The sequence below is a fragment of the Tyto alba genome, unplaced genomic scaffold (genome assembly GCF_018691265.1).
Source record: "Tyto alba isolate M040663 unplaced genomic scaffold, T.alba_DEE_v4.0 Super-Scaffold_2, whole genome shotgun sequence".
Taxonomy (NCBI): domain Eukaryota; kingdom Metazoa; phylum Chordata; class Aves; order Strigiformes; family Tytonidae; genus Tyto; species Tyto alba.
The window spans coordinates 56,852,997-56,877,106 of NW_024881282.1; the positions used below are offsets into that span (position 1 = coordinate 56,852,997).

At 41.1% G+C, this 24,110-nt stretch overlaps 1 protein-coding gene across 4 annotated transcripts; it reads left to right on the forward strand.

Annotated features, from left to right (window-relative positions):
* The first annotated feature begins 722 nt into the window (after window positions 1-722).
* On the forward strand, window positions 723-21,800 carry DBX2 (developing brain homeobox 2). 4 transcript variants are annotated; one of them, XM_042792953.1, is made up of 4 exons: window positions 723-1,716; window positions 14,358-14,453; window positions 19,163-19,350; window positions 21,165-21,800. In XM_042792953.1, exons 1-4 carry the CDS (start codon window positions 1,158-1,160, stop codon window positions 21,465-21,467), a joined length of 1,146 nt encoding a protein of 381 aa, XP_042648887.1. In that variant the 5' UTR covers window positions 723-1,157; the 3' UTR covers window positions 21,468-21,800. The 4 variants fall into 4 exon arrangements, with proteins under 4 accessions (XP_042648887.1, XP_042648886.1, XP_042648889.1 ...); XM_042792952.1 differs by having other exon boundaries at window positions 729-1,716; window positions 21,147-21,800; XM_042792955.1 differs by lacking the exon at window positions 723-1,716 and adding an exon at window positions 2,042-2,137 and having other exon boundaries at window positions 21,147-21,800.
* The last annotated feature ends 2,310 nt before the right edge of the window (window positions 21,801-24,110 follow it).

The following is a 24,110-nucleotide window of genomic DNA, read 5'->3' on the forward strand; positions in this document are numbered from 1 at the left end:
ATGAAGCACTGTTATCAACCCTTTAAGTTCCGGTTCACCACAGGTAATAACATCTCAGTGCCAATGGAGTAAGTGCCCAAACTCTGGCAGGATCAACCTTCCGGAGGACGTGAAGGAAAACTTGGGACACCTGAGCGCCTAATTCACATTCCCTCAAGGTATTATTTAGTACCTCAGCAGTTAAACTATCCTTCCCCATTTGCTGTCTGAGGACACGGATGATTCCACTTCTCCAGCTGGTGTTAGCTATGAACTACCCCGATGTTCAAGGTGTTATGTCCCTACTGCTATATACAAATAAGGGACACACCTGCTCCAGAGGATTTTGCAAGGAATATCCCTGAGTCTAGACTGGCCAACAGATGCTTTGCAATAAACAGATTTCTCTGCAAAACAGAGAGATGCTTTCAGGTCTTTGGGAACTGCATCCAATTTTAAGTTTCTGCATGCGTGTTTAAACTGGAAAATGAGACATCTTTGCCACACTGCATGGTTGGTAAGAAAATAAATGAGAATACAGGCAAGGAAGTAGAAAGGGACAGAGCCACTCCTGCCAAAGGATGTTTATGCCGACAGAAAGCACTGTCCCACTTCTCAAGGAAAACATGATTAACAGTGCTGAGCTGATCTTAATCAGATTTATTAAGACAAATGTTGAAAATCCATTGAGTGTGTGCGTGTAGGGGTAACTCGGGGGGAAAATGAAAAAAAAAAAGGCCAGATAAAAATGCCCAGAGGGAGTGAGCTAATGACTATCTTCCCATTACCTCATGGGATCATTAGGTCGACATGATCTCGCCGCGGCCAGCACCGGAGCTACCTCCCCGCCGGGACGGAGGCCAGAGGCCTTTCCCTTCCCCTCCACACAGGTGCAGCCCCACAGCAGGAGCCGCGGGCCCGCCGCCATGTCGGGAGGCCGGGGACCCCCCTTCAAGGGGCGCCCCAGGCCTCCCGACATGGCGGCGGGCCCGGCGTGGGGGTGGGGGGGCGGGTAAAGCGGGACAGCCACCTCCGCTCCAGGACGCGGCCGGGGCCGCTCAGCTCCCCGCCCTACCCCCCCCCCCCCCCCGCCTTCCCCCGGGAATGTGCTGGGGGGGCTGCCGGGCAAGGCGGCATTGTTGGCCGCGTCCATCACTCCCCGTCCCCCGGCTGACATAATGAATGCGCTTGGACACACCTTCCAGCCCGGCGAAGAGGCGCGCCGCGTCTCCACGGACAGCCCCGCCGAGCTCTCCGCTCCCTTCCCCTCAGCCCTCGGGGAGGCGCCCCGCACGCCCGCCCGGCCCCATAGCCCGGCGCCCCGTCCCAGCCCAGTGAGGGGCCGCGGCGGCCGGGCTGGGCTGGGCCGGGCAGGGCGAGGCGGGGTAAAAACCCTCGCTATGCTGCCCAGCGCCCTGTACTGGGACCTGGTGGGCTCCTCGGCTCTCCTCAACCTGCCGGCGGCGCCGGGCTTCGGCAACCTGGGCAAAAGTTTCCTCATCGAGAACTTGCTGCGGGCCGGGGCGCCGCCGAGCCCTGCCCAGCTCCGTCCCCTCCCCGCCAGCCCCGTCCCCCTCAAGCTGTGCCCCGCGGCGGAACAAATCAGCCCCTCAGGGGGTCCCTACCCTACAAGATGGGCTTTTCAAGTGCTTAACCCCTCCGCGGCGGACGGCGGCCGCCTGCCAGCGCGGGCTCCGGCAGCGGACAGAGGCGGCGTCTTCCCGCCGGCAGTCACAGGTGAGCGCCGGCCCCTTCCCCCGCGGCCCCGCCGCCGGGGAGACGGGACAGAAGCGGCTTCGCGGGGCCTCGGCACGGTGGGGACGGCGACAGGGAGAGACGCGGCCGCTCCCCCTCCTGCCGGCCGCTCCGCCGAGCCCGGAGGCGGCGGGACGCTGTGGCTGCGCCTCCTTCCTCCCGGCGGGGCTCCGGGAGGGGGTCGCGCCCTGCCGCTGGCGGCGGGACCCTGAGGGCGGCCGGGCGGCGGCTTTAAACTGCGCGGGCCAGCGCGCCTGAGGGTGTAGCGAGCGCCACAGAGCCTTGTGCAGGTGGTGAGGAGCGCTTTTAACTGCCCTTAATCGCAGTTCTTCCAGATCTGCTGGTTCTTCACGGCCTGAAGGGATGGTAAAAGAGCTTCACCGCCGACAGGCGCCCCGAGAAGGTCTGAAATTGCTGGTTTGGGGAGAAAGACGAGCGGTGGTCCCGTCCCCCTCCCGTAGCGATAGCTCGGGAGGCAGGAGCGACAGCCCGCTCCCCAAGTGCCCTGTCTGTGGTGAACAGTGAAGGACTGGGCTCTTCCGACCAAAAGGAAAATTAATTCAAGCAAAGCAGGCAATTTTCTGGAAGTTTTGACAAAACCAGGGGCGGGGAAAAAAGAAAAAAAAAAAAAAAAAAAGCTTTAAAGCTGTGTAAAAGGTCTGTAATTGCCATTCGGTCCGGTGTTAAAGCCAGCGCTTTACTGGGTGGGTGGTGAGAGATGTGTCACTTGTGCCGGTTTGACCAGTTCTCCGGCGACCCGGCCTGCCCACGGTGTTGCTGTCGCGGGGGGGTGACTGCGACTTGCTGTCGAACAGGCCCGCAGTAAGCTGTGTCGCCGGGTTGGAAACAAATTGTACTACAAAACAGGTTTTGTGTCTTGAGTGTGCCGATTTTCATATAAATAGATTTTGTTTGGGCATCAACAACGTTTTAAGGATTTTTGGGGATGCGCAGTTCTGTCAGTCATGGAACTGTTTGAAGTTGAATTCAAAGTTAATTCAGAAAATTCGGTATTAGACTCATCATCTGTATTGTATTTTGCCTTTCTGTTATAATGTATCAGTTTATTTCAGACTTGTGTCCTGTTTTCAGAATTGTTATTTATTATGCAGTTTTAAATGTACTTAAAATGAAAATAGGACAAGCAGAATCATGCTTACTGAAGTAAGACTTTAAGATGTGAAACCAAAAGGCTCGTTTTAGGAAAAGAATTAATAACAACTGTTTTATTTTCAAGTATAATTTTACTTCAGTTAAATCCTACAAACTGTTCTGCAAAATCCAAAACAGTTTTTGATCCTTTAGCATGATATGCTTTAAAGGTAGATAGAAGAGAGTCAAAGAAGTGGATGTTAACATTTTTGAATATGTTCATATTACCTTAAGTATATCAGTTATTTAAACATACTTACCTTAACCAACTATAGGCAGGTCCAGAAAATGGGACAAGTATCATCCTTCTGGAATTAGGTGCATATTCTTCCCCTCGAAAAAAAGGTCTAGAGAAAATGGTACATTATATGGACAGAATACATGTAAAAGGGGAGATAGCAGATGCCCCAGCATTCATAGCTATAAGTAAACTTTTTCTGAGTGTTACAGAAATTCCTGAATGCCAAGTTTTACAAATGCTTGCCTCCAGGGTTAGTTCTTCCTTTGATCGGCCTACAGCGGTACTTGTGAATTTAGGAAAGTGTGGCAGGTCTGTCTAGTGATTTTGAGTCCAATTCTATGTTTCTTCTGATCCCACAGCTCCCAGGGATTTCAGAGGGAGCTTTGGGCAAAAGCACCAGGCTCTTACATTTGAGCAGTGAGAAATACTAAGTTTCTTCATGCATTATGCACTCAGAAAAAAGTCTTCTGCGAATGTAGAAGATGTACAACAAAGTTGTATATATTCTGACAGGGATCTATTGATTCTGATCTGATTTAGATGTCTTAAAGTGATGAGGGCTCTCAGGTGTCTGAACTTTCATAAATGTAAATTATATCGGAACTGTCCTGCTAAGCCAGATTTTGTGCTTTCTAAGGAATCTCTTATCTCTAGTGTAGGCGTACACTGGGGGAACCATTCAGACTGGACACTTGTGTTTGCGAGTAAGGCAGGGGTGGTCAGGCTGTGTGTTATGTTTCTTGTTCATGCAGTGATAGGGCAAAAGAGTGTTTTGTCAAAGGAAGAATTTTAGCCTTAAGGAATTAGTGAAGGTATTTTAACTAAAGAATTTGTACTAGGTAGGGTTTTTTAATTTACTGATTTTTGTGAGTTTTTGAGGAATGAGCTATTGCCTGTTTGGAGCCCCCAAATCCCATAGCATTTTGGAAAATCGTGATTTAAGTCTTTAGTAAGACTACTGAACATCATAAAGCAAAATTTTTTTAAATCTCTCTGAACTAGCAAGTGCTTTATAGATCATGCAGGGACTAACTAGTTTGGCATAATCCAGGAGTTTTAAAATTAAAAAAAAAAAATGCTGAAGAAAAGAGAATTGAAAAACTATTAGACTTTTTGGAATCAGTAATCAGTATTGCTCATGTAATCCTGAATTCTGGTGAGGTCACCAAAAGTTCTCAGGAAGGAATATAAAATTACACCAGGGACTGAACTGAATAAGCTGAACTTTTTTACAGTTCCAAAACCAACACGTATCCACAGCAGCCACCAAGGAGAGACATGAAGAAAGTACTCCATTTTAGGGTACTTTTTAACACTCCATAAAAGTGCTGAAGAATTAAAATCCTGTACTCTTTCTGTAAACTGGAAAATTCTTACCCATGATGGCAGAGGAGAGCGGATGGGATGGCACTCTTGATCTGGTCCATCTGGTCATGGTAGCTTTTCCTTTGTAAGTCCTCAGCAGCAGAGTTTTATCAGCAAGTTTCTATTCCCATAATTTACAGGTTTCAAAGGATTTGGTTTGACTATTCCAAGTGCTTATCTGCATGTGTATTTTGAGTTCTCCTCCAAAATTATCCTAAGTGAAAAACTGAACAAGTATTTGGAAAGTGTTACATTCTAGATACATCATCTAATAAGTGGGCTTGAAATAAATATTATTATGTTGTCTGTAAAATATTAAAATTGTCACTTTCTATCGTTACACTGATTTTTAAAAATTAAACATAATCAAATCATAAGTTTTTAAAATTAGTTTAGTTTATTTTGACTTAAGAGTACAACTACATGACCATACAGCATGATACATAAAACTTAAGAACGAAAAGCAGAAACAGCACTACTGCTGTATGAAAAACTCACCTTCTGCAGTGGTATGCCAGTTTATACCATCTTGGGATTCCTGCAGGCTTTCTTGCACCTTGCTCTGAAGCCCCAGTGCTGATGATGGAACACTGAACTGGGCACACCACTTTCAGTAGGTGTGGTAAGCACTGTATTTCTGTTTAGCTGAACTGAATTTCTCGTAAGCTGTGCGTTAGGGACCTGATTCTTCTCTTTTAAAACATTTTGCCTTAATAAAAGAAATACATAATGCTGTCTTCTGTTTTGTGAAAACTTTGCATACATTGTGTATTCGTATCCTTGACTAGCTGAAGCAGGGCAGAATCTTATTCTGCTTTTTAAACACTGGATGCCCAGACTCTCTTCTTCCTGCCTAAAAACTTGTGCTAAATGATTGTGCTGCCTCTTAAAGGATGAGGGAAGCTCCAGATAAAAGTTCTGAGCAAACTAATGGACTCTTAAATGTGGAGGAAGCCCTCAATTTCTGCATGCTAATCTGGGATTTGGTCCCTCTCCTTGTACTCCAGTCCTATAATTATCTTCTGGATAAATTAGAAGACTTGACAGTTCTCCTCAATGTTTTCTGACATAGGAGAATTATCTGTGGGGTGCTGAGATGCAGTTTGTTGTAGCACAGGTGCTTTAAAGGAGTCCACTCCACATCTTGCCTCATGACTTGGTTTCCAGAAGTATTGGCTGACACCAGGTCAGAGTGACATCCTTGAGAAATGCAAAGTTACTCTGCTACCTGAAATTATTTTCTGAAAATCTCTGTTCTTCTCAAGTAATTTGCCCTGGAGGAGGATGACAGTAAGTGCTGTATAGCCTGAATATGGTCATGAGTGGTGTGACCATGAATGTGGTCATAGGTAGCAAGAATCTGACTTTCTGCTTTAATCTTGGCATTTTGATGGATTAACAGAGGAAGGAAACTGAAAAAGTGCAGTGAAACAAATAAACATAACAGTGAGATACTTCCATTGCAAAACTTGCTGGAAAATTGATTTTATGGGATTTTTGCCTAAAGCATCAGAATATAATAGAGTAGAATAAAGTACAGTGCATGTAATACAAAAGAAAGCAATTAGAACAAGTATATCATAAACATAAATTGGATTTATAATAATAAACATCCATTCTGTGATATAGATGTAGATTTTCTTTCTGTAACATTTAAGTATTTTACATTTTAATGTGTTTATCATCACAACATGCCAGTGAGATTGGAGACATTTCTACTGCGTAGAGGAGGAGCTGGAGTAAAAAGAAATTAGGTGACCTGCCTAAGGTAATACAGAAAACTGGCAGCACTGCAGGGAAATAAAACCAAGCCTTCCTCTGCAGGCTGACTCTTTGGACCAGTGTCAGTTTTTTCCCCCTCTGGTGATGACAGCAAAACTATCCTGCAACACTCTTTTTAAATTAATATACCTTATTGACCATTTTTAGTAAAATCTCATGTGTTTCTTTATGACAACCAGGAGATACTTGAATTACAGAAATTATTTTTTTCCTTCATTTTGGGCCCCATCTTAGTGAATAAATGCTTATTAATTATTGATTTCAAACCCCCCTGGCAGCCAGGGTGTATCCTCAAACAACATGTAACACTAACTTTCAGTAAAATAAAAGGCAGGAAAGCGCCCAGTATTTTATCTCAGCTCCCTCTAGGCTTGCACTGGCCTCTGGAAAGTGCTGCCCTTGCGCAGGCAACAAGTTGACTAACAAGTCTCAGGATTTTCTTGTTGCCTGTTTTCTGGGGATAGAAAGTTTCTTTAGAGTGAGGAGATCTATTTGGCATCTTTTCTTATGCCCTGATTGCCAGAAGCACTGAGACACTTCCATTGTTTTAAAAGTTTGTCTTTGGAGACAGAGAAGTTTCTGTAAGTATCAGAAGTCACAGACTGTGTGCAGCATCTTTTCCTGCTTCCAGTTAACTTTGTGAGCCATTTAATAGAATTGGTTTGGAGTGCCCGGCATACCTTAAGAGTGGCTGCAAAATGGCTTTTAAAGAACAAATCTTTGTTCTTATTCATTGTAAGGTTGCCAGAGCTAGACTAGTGCCAGCTACTCTCCAACCTAGCCACCAGTCTGGCAGTCTGGGCTTAGTGGGGAATATGAGCATTGGCTGGGCAGTGCTCTTGCCTCTGGCAACTCTTGCTTGTGCTGCTCTCTGAGAAAGGAAGAGGATCCTGAGTTTGATCCTTAGTAAGAATTAAGCACTGGCAGAAGATCTCAGAGCCGCACTAGGAGCACAAGTGGTTGGGTTTGGAGAAAAGCAATTCAGCAAGGGGAAACCATGGAATCAATCATGCCCTACAGTTAGCAAATTAGCTTCTGCAAAATGTATTTTGTATTGCAGAATGAGCTGGTCTGAGATCTTATGGTATATTCTTCATATTTTTAGAAAACGTGAATGTGATAAGGATTAATCTCATCAGGCAAGTTCTCTACTTGAGTGCAGATTTCAGGTTTCATTGTACTGTGATTTTTTTCCATTAACAAATTCCCACGGCTTTTGGAAGGTAAGTTCTCTGCCTCCATTGTCCACCACAGGTGTTATGCATTCTTATATAACGCAGCTCTGCAAAATAACTCCTACTCTAATTTTTCTAAATTGTATTTCTATGGTCAGTCATGACTCATAGCAGAATTGGGAAGGTAGTTTTTTAGAAATGAAAACAAGTGCAGGTACGGAAATCAGTAGGAGGCTGTTTCAAATATCAGGTATGTAGACCTCGATCCTTACAAAGTTGGGCACCTAAATATTTTCAATAACCTGGGCTGTGTTTCTTTGAGGTGAGTTGTCATGTTGGAGAAGTAGCCTTTTTTTTTTTGTCCTGAAAAGCTTATGAAAATTTCCCTTGAGAAGCTGCCTTTTTCTGAAGTGATAGCACATATTTATCTTGAGGTATTTTGTATGTATGTTGAGGATTTTATCTCCGCCTCTTGGACAATTTGATGTTGTTCATTAAAGTCCCCACTCCTGGAATCTTGTGACTACGTGAATATCTTTAATTTCAACTTGAAAAAGTATTTCCTGGCACAAGTGTGAAAAGACTAAAAACCTCATGTGTTTAAAAAAAAAAAAAAAAGAATTCACCTTTTGTTATTTTTTCATTCCAACAATGTTGAGCTGATCTTGAGACTTTTGTCTGGTTACAGCTGGCAATGGTACAACAAGTAAAAACTGGTCCAGGTAGGAAATTTTATCTAATCAGCTCATACCACTGGAATAAAGGTGCATTTTGGCCTATTGTAAGATTTTGAATTAGGGCTGCAACAATGAAAAACCAGTAAATTGTCCTCTTGCAGCATATGACCCTAACTTTGCCTTCCTTGAGGAAAAGATTTCTAAACAAACTGTAATATGTTGAAAATCAAAGAAAATAATTTTAGTGCCTTTACAGCTGAATTTTAGCATTTCTTACAGAGTCTTTATGGCTGTACAGACAGTTGTATTCTTTTGACGTTTCCTGTGAAGGATAAGAAGAATGTCATAGTAATTCAGCTGTTTAATAAAAAAATAGATGTCTTGTCTAATCAAGTTGTCTAAATACCTTGACTAATCCATAGTCAATACAGAGAGATGCCTCCAGAGGATGACACAGCTTATCTTCTTAGATGTCTATTTTAAGGTGATGAATCATTATATAGATCTATTTATCTCTTCTCGTTGACTCTACAGGAGGTCCAGACAAAGAGCTTAGACAATGCACTGAACTTTTAGACAGAGAAGTGACAGTAATGACCCTTTTGACAAGAACTGGTAAGCAGAACATGCTGGGGCACACTAGCACATGGCCATCTTGAAGAACAAGGACAAAGCTGGAGACCAAGCTGGTAAATCCACAGCTTTCCAGATCCCCATCTTTAATAGCAAGGCTGTGTACAAGGCCTGGGGAGGGTGGAAGCCACCTTTACTGCCCACACCAGGAGACCCATGGAGGCTTTGACAAACGGTGTGGGGCTTGGTTGTTGCTTTGGGTTACAGAGGTGAAGTCTGACCATGCATTGTCACCAGCCTGAGGCACTTGTGTTTCCTCAGACGGAGAAAAACATGTACAGCAAATCATGCCCTAATAATAAGGCATGTGAACAATCCCTCTTAAAATTAACAGTGATTCACGTGATCTCGGCTAATCCGCAGCGTGGGTCTGTCAGCCACTACATTGCTATAGGTGTAAGGAATTGATGATCATGCTGTTGTCACACCAAAAAGGGCCTGAAAGGTGCTTACTCTGCTAATTTTTGAAAGCCCTACTGAGACCCAACATAAAAATGCAAGCCTACTTCTCACATCCACCTTTTGTGTAGGATTAAAAAATATATATTTAGAACTTCAAAACCCTTTCTGTGAGTGTTTGCCAATATTTTAAAACTGATCTGTGTATGCCTCTTTGGTCTGCCCTTTTGGCTTGAGCATTCATGTGGTCATGTTTTACCGGAATTAATGGGAAGCAAGTAGACAGTGACTTTGGGAGTGCGGGAAGGCCAGCTCTGAGGGATGCCGTACCCCAGGCTCTTGCAGTCCATTTTGCCAGGTCCATGTCTTGGTGACTGCCTTTGGTGGGATATGGCAGCCGCTGTTGTTTCCTTCTCATGGCCAAGAGCTCCGCTTCAGCTGGCTGAAATGTTTTGGGGGTTGCACAACTGCTGCTGGAACATTGCACTCTAAACACAGTAACTGTTTGGGACAGAGCCATGATTCATTGTGGGGCCCAGGGCTTGTGGTTCAGGAGCAGAAATGGTGCCATGTGGATCAGCTGGACCACTAACCTGGTAGAGCTGCTGTTAGACATTTGCAAGGAGCTCTTCATGACATACAACTTTTCTGCAGCTTTGCAAAAGCCTGCTTTAATCATTGCCAAGAATGGATGTAGCCAGGAAATTGCAGTTTACTTGTGCCCACTTCATGAGCACAAACCATCCAAGGTTCTCAAATGAAATGGAATCATTTTATTGATAATATTTTTAATTTGCCTGCCAGAGCTGAAGCCTAGGCATTACTGTGGAAAGCAGTTCATGTGGGCTTAGCAATACTCTGAGAATTAAAGTGTTCGTGCAGCTTGAGGTCTGTCTGTTCCTGTGCTTACTGTTTCTTGTTAGCTGGCTCTTGGCATCTTTCTGAATCATTCTTTGGAGGTGTTTCAGCTCTCTTCACAGATTTCTACCACATTTTCATCAGTTAGCTTTAAAAAAAAACCCAACAAACTAACAGCATGTGCAGTGAGGAAGCCCTGTATGGGTAATACCAGAAGTTTACCATCAGTTCACTTTTCCTCAATTGCCATTTTTCCTTCACCTCTTCCCCCTTTCCTGCTGGCTAATGGCCTACACTATTTCCTGAGTCATTTCACAACACTAGGATTAGGAAAAGCAAACAGTGTCTTTAATAATAAGCCATTTAAAAATTACATTTGAACTGAATTGTACTTAGGAACCTTACTTTCAAAATGGTGGATAGTTAGAAGGAAAATTTCTGGTCCCACAAAAGTCAGCATGACTTTTAGTATGTGAGGGCTTTTGAATTTAGAATATCTTCAGAGCTGGCAGTATATTTTAAAATACCAGTATCTGAATTAATCTCAGAGTTTTAGCACTAGATGAGCATGAGGTCCGTTTGCATGTTTAGTATCATTTTATTGTCTGTTTGTAAAATACTTTTTATTCACAAAACTGAATGTAAATAAGCATTAGTAAATTTTTGCATGTAGCAACAGTATCGAAAGTATTTATCGTTGTGAAAAAATAAAAATTATTTATTTAATTTTAGATATTTCATCCTGTTATATTTATAACCCAGTAAATTTCCTTTTAAAGCGTATAGTACAGTTTTTGAAGTGCCAAGAGGCACTTATGCCATACTCTGATATTTCATTTTCATGCATCTGTGAAGCTAAACCTGTGAAGTCTGACTCTTGTGTTCTACACAATCTCCATTTTTATGAAATGGGAATGCAAAGCAGAAAAAGAATTAAGTATCCTGAATATCAAGTATTAGGATTTGGCCCCTGGTTAATGTGTACTCCACATGGCTGAAAAGGAACAGCTAACTTTTGGTTACTGTGTACTTCATACTGGCCAGTAAATATGGAACTAATATTCTGACATTTCAGCAATTTTCAGCCTTATCTGAACAGCAAACAGTTTGCTTCAGGTGGCTTCACCAACAAACATTGGTAGAGTGGCCATGATATATATGAACAGAAAATAAAAGCGTAGGCAATGCTTCCTGTATATTGTCCTCAGCACTGATAGGTATTGTGTCATTCCTACAGGTACAATCACAGTGTAATTCTGAAGTACATATACATTAAATAGATAATTTTTCTCTAAGCAATTTTCATTCTGTTAATGCAGTTTTATTCAGACAGTGGAAGCCATTTAATGCCATGAATATTCTCTGTTGTTTCTATCAAAGGTAAAAATGATACTTGTATGTGTTAGTTTGGAGCATTAACATTTTTCTCTACATGGAGGTCCCAAGGTAGAGTTGAGTATCCCGATATTATGCCAGATTTTTTTACTGATGTAACTCTGTGTAACTGCTACCCATTGGTTTGAGTGCAATGGCTTCAGTAGACATGACCTGGGGATGCAGTTTGGTATACTTCACATAAAATTCACTTGTTTATCAGTGTAGTTGGAGCACAATAAAGTTTATAAACTAGACATGTGTTGGCTATAGGCTTAGGGAGACATAATGCTATTGTTTGTTCCACATGATCTAGGGAAAATCAGTCTTGAGAAATGGTCTTAGGAACCACTTGGTTCAGAGTTATATGAGGATATCACCTACATCTTACTTCTTAGGCAAATGCTCTGCCTTAAAGGGATATGTGCCATGCAGGCAGAAAAGGCAGCAGTTAGTTGAGAGAATTAAGTAAAATTCCCAGGAAAGCCAGAAGCATGATTTCCATCGACTTGAGCAGAATTAGTGCCAAGGTCTCTACAGTTTGCATGATGATGCTGTGCTAGAGCATTAAATCATTGCCAGCAACCTCCATGGAAATATGTGTCTTGTTTGGAGTTTCCTTAAGTGAAATGTCTCAACTTTGACCCTGATCTATCTCCTGACCTTTATGCTTGTTGAGAGATTTAGTGAATGGAGAAAACCTATAATTTCCTATTATTCTACCTTTATTTGCAGGAGCATGCTATCTATCTGAAGCAATAGCTTACTCAATTCTGATTTATCCAGATATCCTCTGGCTGTATCACATACCATTATGGGCACCACATTATCAAAAAAGAGCAAGGAACTGAAGAGGGTTAGGAAACCATAACAGGGAACATCTAGGACTGGCCAGCATGTCTGACAAAGATTGTATAGCATGGATAAGGTGCTGGAGCAATGATTAAAGGGAGTAGGGAATTATGACAGCCAAGGAATATTTAAGATGTGTGAAAAGGAAGCAAAGGAATTGAGTGTGTCACCTTCTGTATACCAAGTTGTATTTTTAGCAGTAGAAAGTTCTACCTGACTTTTAGGGGAATTTGATAACGGCATGAGGAATGCGGCTTCCAAGGAAGGGAGGAAAAGCTCTTCACCTGGGAGTTTGGGAACTGCAGCATATAAAACATTAGCAGCAGGTAAAAGATACTGTCAAGAACAAGTCCTCATGTGCAGGAGCATGGCAGAGATTATCCAGCAGGCCTTTACCTTCTCCATCTCCTGTGCTTCTTCAGTTAGTCCAATTTTTTCCAACTTATGCGCCCTACCTCTGGCATTGAAGCCCCTTGCATATGTAAGATAGGTAATATTTGGCTTCACGTTTGTAACTGTTTTAAGCTCCTTAGGACACAGTTCCACTTTTGATGGTCTTGTGTAGAAGAGAAGCTTTTAGAACATTAATGCCTGATGTAAATAATTCCTTTTTGTACATGTTTTGCAAGCATGCACCTCAAATGTAGGCAATTAGTTCCTATTTGAGTATATTTATATTTTATTAGAAATAGCAGTGTCAATGAAAAAATCTAGCAGTAAAACACTTACCAACTTGTAATTATAGTTGGAATTTTCACCTAAGCTTGTATGAATTCAGATAAAAAAGATAGGTAAATATTTTAAAACTCTGTAGAGTTGGGCTTCTGCAGCAATAATTTATTGCTTTGGAAGATCAGCAGATTTAACAATCAGAAAACTTATTACAATACTTGGAAACCTAATTTAGGGTGATCTTTATTTTTAATTCCAGTTTAAAAACCTTTTAAAAATAATAACATGGCTTAGATAGATTTATTTATCTATCTTTCTTCCTGATTATTGATTTCTTAATTTTTTTTTATCTAAGTATGCAGTGACTTTGGTTTTATTTTTTTTAAATCAGGTTATTTCTAGAGATTCGGACAAGCTACAGTACAGGGTCTAGAGCTGTTTATTTCTTGCCTAAACCAAAACAGCAATGTGGCACACATGTTTTGATGCTGATCACATTTTACAAGCATGCAGCTCTAGCAAGCATGATGTATCTATTTTCAAAAGAATAAATATTCCAAGTTTCATAGTTGACTAGTACAAGCAGAAATTAGAAGGTAATTAAGATTAGTGGAAAAGCCTATGAGCTTTATAGAAAAAAAATAAGGGATTATTAGATAATGAAGACCTTTGCAAGATTTGGAAGTACTTTTTAGATGTAACAGAGACTTTTGATTCATAGATTCAAAAGATTCTATAGAAAGTTTACTAAATATTATCTAATTCTGTGAGGTGATTTTGCATTTTTTTTATTGTATTAAGCAGACCATTCTTCAGCAAGTGGTTTATTTCAACTTAGAGCACTTTCCCAGCAAGAACAAGTTTACCATCAGGATAGCAGAATCAGGCCCTGGCCCTGTAGTTTGTGCCCGTAGAGCTCAGCTGGATCATCTCATTGCTATTTCTAGAATTTATTCATAAAGGTTTGAGTACTAATAACATCATTGGAGTACAAGCAGAAGAGACAGGATTTGCTTTTAGATTCTATTTTTCTAGGATATCATGCTTACTAGAGTTATTTAAAATCACTTTGTCAGGTGCATTATACTCATTATTTCAACAATATATTATTGAAACAACACATTCAATCCCAATATTTAGGAGAAAACCCCCCTAATTATACCAATTACAGAAGTAAATTTCAAATCTGCAGAGTTTCATTCTTATGACAAATATATTGGGAGTTTTGCATATTGTAGTTAAGCTACACATGTAAAATACCCTTGCTAAATTAAAGAGCAATTACTTGGTTTATCATTGTTTGTCTTAAAAATATCACCATCCTGAAAAAAGGAAAAAAAAGTTGTGGGGCAGGACTTTACACACTGACTTTTTGGAGGACTGTTGTTATGAATATCACCTAAGCTCAATGGATAATCAATTAGATCTATGCTTTCTTTGCAGCTCTTTCCAAACACTTTTTTCTCCGAGCCCCGCCATTCTACTCAGCATGCTGTGGTGGGTCCTGTCAGCACCCTGCATCCCCCACTGCTTTTCCAAGTAAGTTTTTATGCTTCATCAGTAATGCTTGAGTTATTCTGTAAACCAAAGCAGCAGGATTTAATGTGTTCTGGAAAACTAATTGGTGATGCAATGGCAGCAGCTAATTCCTTAGTAAAATCACAGCAATCCTATTCAGAGGGTTTCCAAAGATTTATCAAACTTAAGTACACTGTGCAATTGTGAGAGGTTTCTAATGGCATTGAGACACCCAGACAGAGCTAACCTAGGAAAGCTCCTTGTTTTCATTTTGCTAGAAAAGATTCTTTAAAATCAGTAGGTCTTTTAAAAATCTGTGTCAATAAACATTTGCAAATAAGAAAAGAAAAGAGCTGAAAGATCTTAAAATGGATGCTGCATTTTAATGTCTGCTAGGGATAAATTATGATTCAGGAAGCCCTAGCATTATTTAAATAAAACAGTCATTCTTTTTGTAGCAGTCAAATGCATGCACATGTTTAATTTGTTTGTCTTTTTTAATTATAATGTAAAAAATTGAAGAACTAAGTTGAAGAGAATTTTGGCCAGTATACACTGTATGTTCTGGATTAAGACCTGGAACACACTTCCATTTAATCCAAATCTAAATTTAACCTTGATTGGGAAGTTTGCTTGCCTTAGTGTAAGAATGGACATTCACGATTTTACATGCTTATGGCTCAGGAATACAAACAGAAGAAGCATTTCCTTGTCCTTCAAAACAGAGAAAAAGCACAAATTGTGTGTCAAATCCAAATGAGAATTGGGGTTTATGCATGCTGTAGCATATACTTTTTTATCACAGTTGCATTCAAACCCTTCCTGACTACATGCATGCGTTTTATGAATGTTTCAGAAGGGCAGTTGCTAAGTTGAATGATTCTTGACAAGTGAGGCAGCAAATGCTGGCAGTTTAATGAGCTGCAAGTTTCTGAGCACCTCTTTAGGGGGCTGACACTTTCCCACAGAGCGTTTTACATGGCCCCGGCTCTCCCACAATGGCTGACAGCACCATGACCAATCACCACTTTCACTTTACTCATCCACACGCGACCTCACCACAGTTTTTCACTGTGCAGATGAACTTTAGGAACCATTTCACATTGAAAAGGCCTGGGCAAGGGTCAGTTGCCCTTTTGTATGGCCATAAAGCAATACTCTATGTGCCAGTCTTTTCTCCTGTCTCACATTCCAAGAGATTTTCTGGACGCCATTTAAAGCACTTGACTGAAAAATAAAGCAGTGAATGAAACTGACTTTTATAGACTCATTCTAGCTCATCTTCCCATATAACCCTGTCTACCTGAAAAGGGATTTAGTGGATGAGCTGAGTGTATACAGGGACTTGCTGAATACATAGGCCCATTATCAACTGTGGGGATTGTTTATTAACCAGGACTGATACACTACTATTTTGGAAGTGACCTATTAATTGTCCATTTAACTAGAATGTATTGAATTCAAATGAAAAAATGGAAACCATGACTAAAGCTTTTACTTGCTCCTTCAAGGTGGTCTCTGCCATGAAGGCAAATGCAGATTGTTCCACAGATTAAGAGGACATTTATCACTATATATTAGGATACAAAGAAAAGACTTTAAAAAAAAAACAAAGCAAAACAAAAATCAAACCAGCAACATAGGAAATAATTGGTAACAGATTCACATTTATGTCAGCAGAACACTGAACCTCTTGATGCACGTTCAGAGCGACAGGCTGCAAGCTGACTTATTTCATTTTGATGGAATTGTTGAAATGTATGAGCAACTGCCTACCCAGCCGTACTGAAAAATCCTTTAATCCACAAACTGAAATTTAGTTGTGTGTGAGCAATCGGAATGCATTTTGGAATATGGGATATTCTTAAAAAAAATCTCTAGGCTAGCCAGTTGGGGGTGAGTATTCATTATCCCAAACATGAGTTTCAGATTTTTTGACCCAGTGACTGTTTGCTAATTCTTGTGAGCATTCTGCTCATCACTGAATTTTGTTTAGCTAATCTTTTAAAATCGGACACATACTGTGCCTTAGAGTGTGTGGATTCTTCACTATTAAGTTAGTCTAAATCAGGTGTTAAATTGTACCCTATATACTGCCTGTATGGGAATTAACTGGCACCTTGGGGCTCTGGCAGGATGTTGTTTCTTTGCTGATTGACTGTTAACAACCAGCCAGGCAAGACAAATTTTAAGGGGTCACATAATCTGGCATCCTCTGTCCTTGGCTGACAACTCCATTGTGGGATGGAGGCCAGGAGGCAAGAACCAGCCTTGCTATGCCTCTTCCCTCACTAGTGTCTCTCATCCCACAGTGGGGATGAGAGAAGGTACCAGCTCTTCTGCTGTCAGATTGTACCTTGCAGTAAACTTGAGAATGGCTGATGATTCATCAGAAACTCCTCGGGGACAACCTGGAAAAAGGTGCCTAAATTCACCAAATTTGAGCAAGAAGGAGGGAAAATACTCTTGAGGAAGAAGGGCCGGTGTTTGTTTGCCCACAGCTTCATGGGCAGGATGGGAGCTTGGGGTGGAGGTTGTGAGGGGGCTGTGCACTCCTCAGAAACGTGAACCTGGCTTGCCCTCTGCAGAAACCTGCATTGTGGCATTTTGACTTTTGTTCTGCAGATAGTTTATTTTGGTTTGGATGGCGTCTGTGTAATAAGGATGGAGTCTGTGTAATTTGGATGTCTCACTGTGTAATAAGTATCAGGACAGCAACCAGTAGGTTATGATTTTTGTATCTGGTCTCAGATAAAATTTTTAAAATTGAAATACATCCGTATAAATTTAGACTTATTTATACTGTAACATTTTAAATCATAGCAATTACTTTTTGCCATAGGCTGTTATGAGGGATAAATGGGTTCTTAAAGTGTAAAAAAAATTCAAGAAAGGAATGTCTAGCAGAATGCAATGGTCCCTAAATCAGTAGTGCTTCACAGGGACAGTGTATTTTAGGGAAGGATCACTGTATACTTGCTCAGCTTCTGATATTCTTCCTCTACTGGTCACAGCTGGAGGCAGGATACAGAGGTAATATATGTAATGTCAAACCAGTCACACATGCACCACAAAAGTATTTAGTCAACTTTGCAAGACATGCACAGATACACTTCAGTTTCTCATCATTATACATATGCAGTTCTACAATATCCTCAGTATATATGTGTTGGTTTCTCTGTGGGTGTTTAAAGATACACATACCCATGTGTATACATGTGTAATATACAGAAGTTGAAATGTGTACCCCCCCAAGGAACAGTTTGTGGAAGCTGCATCTGGATTTAATTAGTATTTTCAAGACCACTATATCTATTGAACAAATGTATTTAATCCTCCCCACACCATTACAACTGACTAGAATAGATAGACTTTTTCACAAAAATGTGTTCAATCTTCTAGAGGATCTGCTTTACATGGGGAATTTGCCATTGGCTTCGATATGAAGATGATCAGATCCTTGATGGAAATTGAACAGCAGCCCACCTTTTCAGCTGCTGTAACTGTAAACTGGGATGGCAATCTTGGCCCATCATACGTGGGAAGGTGAATGAGAGGAGGACAGTTTGTACCTTTAGAGTCTGAATGGTGTGTGATACAAATTAAAGCCACCTTTGTGGCTGCTCTCCTACGGAAAGATCGTAGGTGTCAGTGGCTTTTTAGCCATGGCACAGGTCTCCGACAACAAGTGCAGCTCTTTCCTGGCCTGCTTGCAACTGCTCTGTGCAATTATCACATCCAGTGCTTGGAGATAGGCCCTATTCAACTGGCCTCTGGAACTCCTCCCTTGGCGAGGGTCTGGGGAAGCTGGGAATGCTAGAGGCATAACGAGCCTCAGCCTCGCCAGGGACTGCTCCCAGTACACCACATCCTTCTAGGGGAGAGGGAGCATGGGAAAGCACTATGGCTTTAGGCTTTATTGGGTGTCAGGAAGGCAAGAGATTTATCTGGATTTAGGTTTTCTGTGCCCTTTGTGAGGCCAATGAATTGCCATTGCGAACACTTCTACTTCGCCACGGCAGCTCTGTCCCCCACCTTTGAGGCTGTTTTCCAGGGTTGGGTTCCCTCTAGGCATGGATCAAGGGAATGTGATTGGAGTCATTGAAAACTGCCTTCCCAGGACTTGCTATGAGATGTCAAAGGATTAGAAACCAGGTTGAAAGGAGTAAGTCCAAGTACTCCCCAAATCCTCTAACAAGGAAATTGCTGTGGTTTCCAGAATAAGCAAGTGAATGTCCAGGGATTTTCTGAGAAATAGTTCACCCTGAAAGCCTTTAGTTAGTAAACAAAACTAAAGAAAGCCTATTTAGTTTCTTTGAATCAGTATTACAGACCACCTTTATCTGGTTCTGCATTTCACACAAAGAGAAACTAAACTCCTAGGAAAACTTACTGCAGTTTACTCAGTGATGATGACAGGCAAAGGAAAGTGGAGAAGTTTCTCCCTGACTATATTTGAATTTTGCAGTAGCATAGGTCCTGTGTTAATGTTCCTCTATGAACTCATCTGATTTACTTTTTACCATGTCAAGGGGAGACTCTTGACCACTGACAACACCTCTAGATCAAAGTGAGGATTTAGTCCTTAATGAACACGACTGAAGCATTACGACACACTTAAACCATCAACAAATCAAAAGTGGCACAGTAGTCTGCTAGCATTATAATGAACAGCACTTAATATTTTTCTGTGTTAAATATTATGTGAAACTCTCATCCATTTCCACTAGGAGAGGAGAGTGTGCTGCCTCTTCTGACCCAGGAGTCTAACTCCAAAGCCCGGAGAGGTATATTAAGAAGAGCTGTCTTTTCTGAAGACCAGAGGAAAGCTTTGGAGAAAATGTTTCAGAAGCAGAAGTATATTAGTAAAACAGACAGGAAGAAACTGGCCATTAACCTGGGTCTAAAGGAGTCTCAGGTAAGGAATGACAGAACATCTGTGGCTTTCTGTCTTCTTGTGGAAAAATCTTTAAAATGTCTTTGAAGGAGGAAAACTGAACAGCACAAGGGCAGCCGTGAGCTCCTTCACTGAGCAAAGACCTCAGTAAATCAGTGGCAGTTTTAACCAAGGAGTGCTCTAACAGCTTCTTGGTTTATTTCCTGAAGGTGTACATTCAAAAGTTGATCACTCCATTTTCACACAAAGTGAGAGTAACACAACCTCTGCATTTAATTTCTGATTCCCATTTCCATGTCTGACAGAGCCCCCTCTGGAGCTTTGAGGTAGGGAAATACGCTCCATCCCACTGCCGGCTATGCAGTGATCCAGGCAGAAAACAGCAGAGCATAGAGCCTCCCTCCTGCATTCCTCTGAGCACCCTTTGCACTCGCAGATGAACAGCTAGTGACAGTGCAATCAACAGCACTTGCTCTGAAACCGTTCTGCCCCAAGAGGCAGGCAACCATCTCTACAGAAAGAAGCTTAGCTGCACAAGGAAAGAGATTCTTGGAGCTGAGGGAAACTAGAAGGAAAAATTTTGCAGGGTGACCTTCTGAAATGCTCCAACTTTACTTATCAAATCACATTTCATGGGATTTTTCACATGAGTCTGAGTTGGCCTATTGCAGGACTTCAGAGTTTAGCTGAGGGTCTAAACCTCCAGTGAACGGTTCTAACTAAACAAGCACATTAATGGTGGTGCTGAGCAGCAGTAGCCCCAATCTGGAATCTCAGGGGCCTGACCTAGCTGCAGGTAAAAACAAAGGAAAAGTGCCTGGCTTGAAGAGCACAAAACCTGAAAGAAACTGGAAAAAAATGTTTGTGATGGCATGTAACAGCAGAAAGTGAATGTCATAGCTGCTGGCAGGTGGGATTCAAAAAAGGAGGAGCAGTTGCTGTGAAGGTTACTTCTTCAATTTTCTGACCAGTTGTGCTGGAGGAACAGTACCTGCCATCTAAGACAATGATTCTCAGACCTTTGAAAGTATAGCCCCTTTGTCTACATATCAAGTATCCAAATAGTAGAACTAAATGCAAATACTTAAGGGAAAATAGAACACAATCTGTATAATTTGATTGATCCCCTCCCCATTTCTTCTCTTTATGTAAAACGAGTTCATAGATGTATATTTCCCCAAGCTTTTTCTAGCATTTCATAAATGTCTTTGAATGCTTATGATCAAGCTTTGCCACTTAAAGTTTTTGAAAAATGTATTTTATCTCAAAAGCACATGATTTCTAGGCAATCTTGGAAAACTGTAGTGAGGCAAACAAAATGTCTTTAAATCCTCACTACTATGTCATATGTCAAAACACACATTTTGAAGCTGTATGGCCAAGCTGGTTTTAGCTATGCTTGTAAATGGGACAGTCATAGTTCTTAGAGCCTCTTCTAAATAGAAGGATTCGCATTCCCAGTAATATCACTTAGTTTTGTTAATGACGATGCTAATTTACTCTGAGAATCCTTTTCTGTCTAGAAGGATGTTGCCATAGGAAATTGCTCTATTACTAGCCACTGAGCTGTCCTTTTTCCAGTCTAAGCCCAATAATTGCCAGTTTGAGGTGGTGAAAGTCAAGAATAGTATTTGGCCCAGCTATAGCAAATAGTGATGGGAAAATCCTCAGATAATGTCAGTCAGCTTCACTGAATCTACTATAACGACGAATAAGGAACAAATATGAAACTAAGGGAATGGAAAGAAAAAAACCTTGTTAGGGCAAAGTTGCTTAAAGGAAAGAATGATAATAAACTCTCACTAACTTGCAAACAGGTGAAAATTTGGTTTCAGAATCGAAGGATGAAATGGCGAAACTCCAAAGAAAAAGAAGTGCTTTCAAACAGGTGCCTCCAAGAAGAAGGTCTTCAGGAGAACTACCTCTCACAATCCACCATGAATTTTACCTCCCCGTGCCCATCTATGTGGGAGGTGTCTCAGGAGCAGGCAAGTCCAAGGTGGAGGGAGAATTCTCCAGGAAATTCTGAAAGACTGACCAGTACACAACCACCTCCAAGAGCAAATTCACTGCAGAACCCACTGTACTTGTATCCTGACCAAGATACTGCAAATAAGGCAGTTCCATCATCAGCATAAGGAAATAGGGGCAGTTTGTAAATTGAGTGGAGAGCACAGGCTTCAAACAAGCAGTCTTCTAAGACTAACAATATTTGGACATTGTAAAGCTAACTAGTTTATGCCTCATAAATTTGCTAAAGTCTAACACCATTAAAATGACAAACAACTAATGATTTTAAACGTATTCTTCAATACTCGGTCTTTTCTTGTGTCTTTTCCAGTCTTGTACTGACCTTAAAAGTGAAATAGGAACTGATGGTAAGTAAAATGAAGTGAAGAGCCTGAAGCTGAAGTTGTGCTCTGATTTATACATCTGTATACGATATTCATTAAAAATACACTGATAGAGAATCACTTTTATCTCTCATTGTGATCAGACCAATTAATTTCTTTTGTGTATGAGATAAGAACAAGCCTCTTTCCCTCAAGATAGTTGCTTTGGGTTCTTTTTGAAATTCATTAAATGACACAATAGGTTCATATTAGACAAACGTAAGCGTTTTTAGTGTATTTTCTTCATCTGTCCTCACCTATATCCGTATTCAGTTAGTTTTAAATAACATGGTCACGGGTCAGCTGATAAACCTGGTAAAGTATGCAATACTAAAAGACAACCAGCCAGCTCTATAAAATATTCTGTGTTTAAATCACTTTGATGTGAATGTGTACCTGGAAACGCAATTCACTAACTCCTGTCTTTTCTCCTGTGGATGAACCTTCCAGCATTCTTAACTCTGAATTTCAGTGGCTTTTGTCAGACTGTTAGTGCAATCTCTAGTAATCTGTTCTGTATTTCAAAACTGTAATGGCAATATGCAGAATTTTAGCCCAAATGCACTAAGCAACAGAACTATAATTGGAAAAACTGCCACCGCAGCCATCTCAGAGAAGTACTCAAGGAGATGGCATACCATAGTAGCCTTACTCCTCACTTATCCTATTTAAACCAGTGCCAATAAGATCACATTAGCATATGTCTGTATCAACGACAGGTCAGTATTCTGTGTGATACCAGTAGCCTCAAATAATAATATTAAAACTACTTTACTTAATATTATTTGCTTGCTTCATCCACTTCAAGGAAATCTCTCTATGAATTTAAGTATAATTTTTTGTTTATTTGCAAGGCTTTATAGCTTAAAATGGGAGCAGAACTGTTTTTTCTTTATCATACATTTATGAATTCATTTGTTGAGAAGAAAGACTAAAGGTATTTTATGTTACAGTCGAAACCTTTTGGAGAACATGATGATGTTATGGAGACTACTTCATTTCTGGCAGATTCATATATTTTACAGTGAAAAGAGATGATTATGATAATCTAGTCTGTCTTTGCTCATCTTGCATGCCATGAATGTTTATAATTATTCTTACCTTGAGCTCCAGAGCTTTTTGAACTGCATTGTACTATTTCCAAAAGCCATACAATTGTTACTGAGCATTTTACTTTTTGGTGGATGATCTACTATTCTCCTGGTTACATTGTATTAACTGGGAGGTGAAGTTTAGATACATTTGCAGCTAAAAAACTTGAGATTATAGTGATGAAGCTCGTATCATAAACTTGCTGCATGGTCAGGTGAGTTTTGTATCCCACCTTGAGCACATCCTGCTTTCTAAGTGGTCAGCTGTGCAGTCCTAGTCTTGCACTATATGTCATTCTTTGCATGTGATTTCCTATGCGTGTTTTAAAGAAAAAAGAAATTACAGAAAAATTAAGAAATCATCTTTCCCTGTGGTTACAAACCCTCTCTAGTGTAAGCTGCCTGGATACCTACCCTCAGAAGGCACTTTGAACACTGTTGCAGTTGAAATCCAAGAACAAGCTCATATTCTGCCTAAAGCCTTTAGGGGTGGCCAGACAGATTGCATACACGTGGGGATGAATGTACTGTCCAGTTGTCCTGTTGAAGTCATAGTCCTGTCCCGTTTAACTAACTTCTCCTTGAGGGACCAGCAAGTGTTGGTGACCCAGATTCTTCTCAAATGGCATTTGTTAGCGTCTGCCGATGAGGACAGGCATGCAGGTATTTCCAAATTACCATCAAATGATCAAGTGAAGGCAGATGTGCCGGGAGGTATTCATCAGTGCTTCCCGTTTTGGAGGAAATCAGTGGATTTTGGGGGTGACTGGGGTTTTCCCATCTTGCCTTTCAGGGGAAGGGAGTCTTCACAGCTGCTCGCATTCTTTTACTGCAAGTCAATCGAGGCTCAGTGCTAGAAGCAACACTTCTGGAGAGGGGAGATGGGATCCAGAGTGCTCCCTGGGAAACTCTTCCAGATGATGGTGTTGCAAGCACCGAATGTGAACTGCTGTCAAAACTCTGAGCTGATGTGCTAAACAGGATACATCTGAAAGATGTCTCATTGAGGCAGAGATCAAGCAAGGCTCATGGCGGAATTGGTTTCACAGTTATAATGTTATATGTGTTTTAAATTGAGCAAGTTCTGGTTTCACTGTAGCCTATTAAAACTAACACCATTTCACAGCCTTCCAAATCTCTTAACACCTCCTACCAGTATTCTTATTCCACGGCTTAGAATAAAGTTTCAGCGTGCCAGATAAAACATTCTTTACTTGAAAATGCTGATCAAGCTTTCTTAAAAACCCTAAAAGTATACATGTGAATTTTGAATTATGCCAAAAATAGTCTGATTCTA